General features: G+C 40.8%; 1 protein-coding gene across 1 annotated transcript; it reads right to left on the bottom strand.

Annotated features, from left to right (window-relative positions):
* Positions 1-1378: 1378 nt before the first annotated feature.
* Positions 1379-1813, bottom strand: LOC147515945 (uncharacterized). Its single transcript, XM_086593109.1, has one exon. It carries the CDS (start codon positions 1811-1813, stop codon positions 1379-1381), a length of 435 nt encoding a protein of 144 aa, XP_086449235.1.
* Between the last annotated feature and the right edge of the window lie 1875 nt (positions 1814-3688).

Raw genomic sequence — 3688 nt, 5'->3', positions numbered from 1 at the left:
TTTCAATCATAATCTGATCACGGAGGGAAGAAACGGGAATACAAAGCTGTGAACCCCGAAATATGAAACCATCATGGAGAAAAAATTCACCAGATACACCATGATGTACTAAACAGTCGGCATGAATAGGACCAAAATAGGCATCCTGAGCATATAAGTCGTGTAACTCATCAAAACCAAAGAAAGAGGTACGGAGAGTAACCAAGAGATGTGAACAATGACTGAAAGCATCAGCAACTCGATTATCCTTTCCAGCCTAAAACTATAAGTGGAAAGTATATTTCTGCAAGAAAGAGTTCCACTTGATATGTCGAGTACTGACATCCTTCTGAGTATTAAGATAACGAAGAGCTTCATGGTCAGACTTTATGAGGAATTCACGATGAATAAGATAATGATGCCAATGTCGTACAACTTGGACAACTGCATAGTACTCCAAGTCATATGTAGAATAATTCAATTTAGCACCAGTAAGTTTCTCACTATAGAAAGCAACCGGCTTGCCATTTTGGCTCAAAACAGCACCAATGCCATACTTACAAGCATCACATGTTACCTCAAAGAGTTGAGTGAAATCTAGCAAAACTAAAACAGGAGCAAAAGTCATCTTCTTCTTAATTAAGTCAAATGCCTCATTAGCTTCAGGAGTACATTTGAAAGCTTTCTCACACGTCAAAGTAGTTAAAGGAGCCATAATACTGCTGAAATTATGAATGAACCCTCTATAGAAAGAAGCTAACCCATGAAAACTACGAACCTGAGTCACTGTAGAAGGAACAGGCCACTCAATAATAGCCTGGACTTTGGAATCATCAACACAAATACCATCGGCAGAAGCCACGAAACCCAAAAATACCACAGAGTCAACCATGGAAGAACATTTCTTAAGTTGTAAATAAAGCTTCTCAGTACGCAAAACACCTAAAAGAATATCAATATGCTTGATATGTTCAGACTTAGAAGAACTGAAAATCCAAATATCATCAAAGTAGACAACACAAAATTTATTCAAATAAGGCTTCAAAACCTGAGTCATAAGACGCATGAAGGTAGAAGGAGCATTAGAAAGACAAAAGGGCATGACCAACCACTCATATAAACTGTCTTTTGTTTTAAAGGCAGTTTTCCATTCATCTCCAAGGCGGATACGAATGTGATGAAATCCAGATCGCAAATCAAGCTTGGAAAACACCTTAGCACCATGCAATGAATCAAGCATATCCTCAAGGCGTGGAATGGGAAAATGGTATTTCATAGTGATTTTGTTAATAGCCCTGCTATTAACACACATCCTCCAACTCCCATCTTTCTTAGGAGTAAGTAAAGCTGGCACAACATAAGGGGACAAACTCTCTCTGACAAATCCCTTAGCTAATAACTAAGTAACTTGCCTCTGTAACTCGGCGTGTTCAGAAGGAGCCATGCGATAATGTGGTAAGTTAGGGAGGGGAGCTCCAGGAATAAGATCAATAACATGTTGGATATCTCGTAAAGGGGGCAATCCTCTATTAGCAGGCTCAGTACAAACATCAGAATATGAATCTAGCATTGGTTGTAACACAGGTGGTATAGTAGTAGGGTTTGCAAGAAATGACGCAGTAAGAGCAAGGAACATACTGCAATGACGTCCGTCTGCTAGAAAACCTGGTTTCACTGGTGGGCATGGCTGAGAAGGTGGGCGAAATGGAGTCAGTGGTGCCAAAATAATTTTCTCGCCACCAGAAGTGAAAGTATAAGTGTTCTCACGCCCATTATGAGTAACAAGGAGATCATACTGCCAGGGATGACCAAGTAACAAGTGGCATGCATCCATGGATGCAACAGAGCATCAAACATTATCCTTGTATTTAGGAGCAATGGAGAAAGAAACTAGACAACGGCGAGTAACCCTGACTGTGGCACCATCCTGTAACCAAGAAATAGTGTAAGGTGCAGGATGTGGCTCATCCTTGAGTTTCAGCTTGTCCACCATATCTTTAGAAACAATATTATCACTGGAACCGCTATCAATGATAACATTACACAACGTGCCATTCGAAGTACAACGAGTACAGAAGATATTATGACGAAGCCATGACGTAGGATCATGCTTAATAACTGGAGTAACTAAAGAACGGAGAGCAATCAATTGGGGACAACCGGAATCTGTATAAGTTAAAAAGCCATCAATCTCACTGACGTCTTCTTCCGGATGGGTGAGATTTTCTTCATCCTGTGTTAAACCCAGGCATTTGTGTTTAGGACAGTCACTACGGACATGTCTAATTTCCTTACACTCATAGCATGTGATTGGACCCACTTTGGTAGGAGGAGGTTTGGATGACGAAGGAACATGGGTAAAAGTGGCACTAGCAGTAGCTGAAGGGGATGAGCGAAGCAAATCTTCAGCTTTGAGAGCATATTTAATAGCATCGGACATATCATAAACATCTTTGAAAGTTAATGCCTCTCGAAGTGGTTTGCACAACCCATTCAAATAACGCCCAACTTTTTGATCGATGGATTCAAAAAAATCAACCCGTGTGCACAACAAAAGAAACTCCTCAGTATACCTAGCCACAGTTTGAAGCCTTTGTTTCAAGTTTTGGAGGCGTATGCATAAATCCCTTTCATAGTCATGAGGAATAAATTCTTTTTTCAACTATCGGCGCATCTTATCCCATGTAGTAATCTTATTATAACCCAATTTAGCACGAGTCAATTGAACAAGTGCATAGCCCGTTAATTTAGTCGCAACTAATTTAACACACTTAGGATCCTCAAAAAATTTATAATAAAAAACTTTTTCAATCTTATTTAACCAGTTAACAAAAGCATCTGGCTGTAATTTTCCATTAAATTCAGGCACGTCTAATTTAATATCACTCATCTGATTCTTCTCTAAAATGCGCAATAAACGATTAATATCAAAATTACCTGCATTATGGTGCACATTTTGTTGAGGCTCAAGCCTTTGATTGCGCCTATAGTGGTTATTGCGCCTTGGTGGAGAAGGACTAGATGGAGAATCTGAAGGGTCTAGAGGATCAAAAGCTGGTGCTAACCGACGTGGTTGGTGGCGATTTCTTCGTGGTGGATAATCAGACGTATCAAGTGTGTAGGGTGCATCCTACTGGCCACGCCTATTAGTTGATGGGACCTTGACATAGTGATTGGGAGGCCTCAAATTGTGTGGGTGGGCATTTGGACCAGACCCATTAGGTGCTTTAAAACGTCTGTGGGATGGGTGGTTAGAATCCCATTGGGTATCCCTTAGTTGAGCCCGACCATAAGGAGTGAGAGAGTCATCATCTCTGCGAACACCTCTTCCTGGTTTCATTGTTTCTCTTCGTCTTTCTCGGGATGGATTCAAACCACGATACTGATGAGCAGGAGACGTATGTCGACCCTGAAGATAGTAAGTTGTTGGTAGCAAACCACCTTTGTGCGTCTGATTGCAAACTCGAAGCGATGGTTAGAGATTTCTATCACCACCTCTATGTTGATAATAGATCGGAGATTCCAAGGCCTTACCTTGAAAAGGAATAATAGGAGGAAGATGACACCGATCTTTTTGAATAGAAGATGATGGGGTCAAAGGTGATTCCTCTCTGTGGCGAATGTCTAATTGTTGCTGTGTGGGGTTGTGAGAAACACCCAAATCGACAGCTTTAGAATGGGAAATTGAAGATGAAGAGTTATGGCGCGA

The sequence above is a fragment of the Coptis chinensis genome, chromosome 2 (assembly GCF_015680905.1).
Source record: "Coptis chinensis isolate HL-2020 chromosome 2, ASM1568090v1, whole genome shotgun sequence".
NCBI classification, from domain to species: Eukaryota; Viridiplantae; Streptophyta; class Magnoliopsida; order Ranunculales; family Ranunculaceae; genus Coptis; species Coptis chinensis.
Note: the sequence above shows the minus strand (reverse complement) of the source record. Positions and strands in the feature narration are given on the sequence as shown.

Bases quoted from the DNA above. Each gene is read 5' to 3' on its own strand.
- LOC147515945 (XM_086593109.1), bottom strand. From the start codon at position 1,813: ATGGATGCATGCCACTTGTTACTTGGTCATCCCTGGCAGTATGATCTC.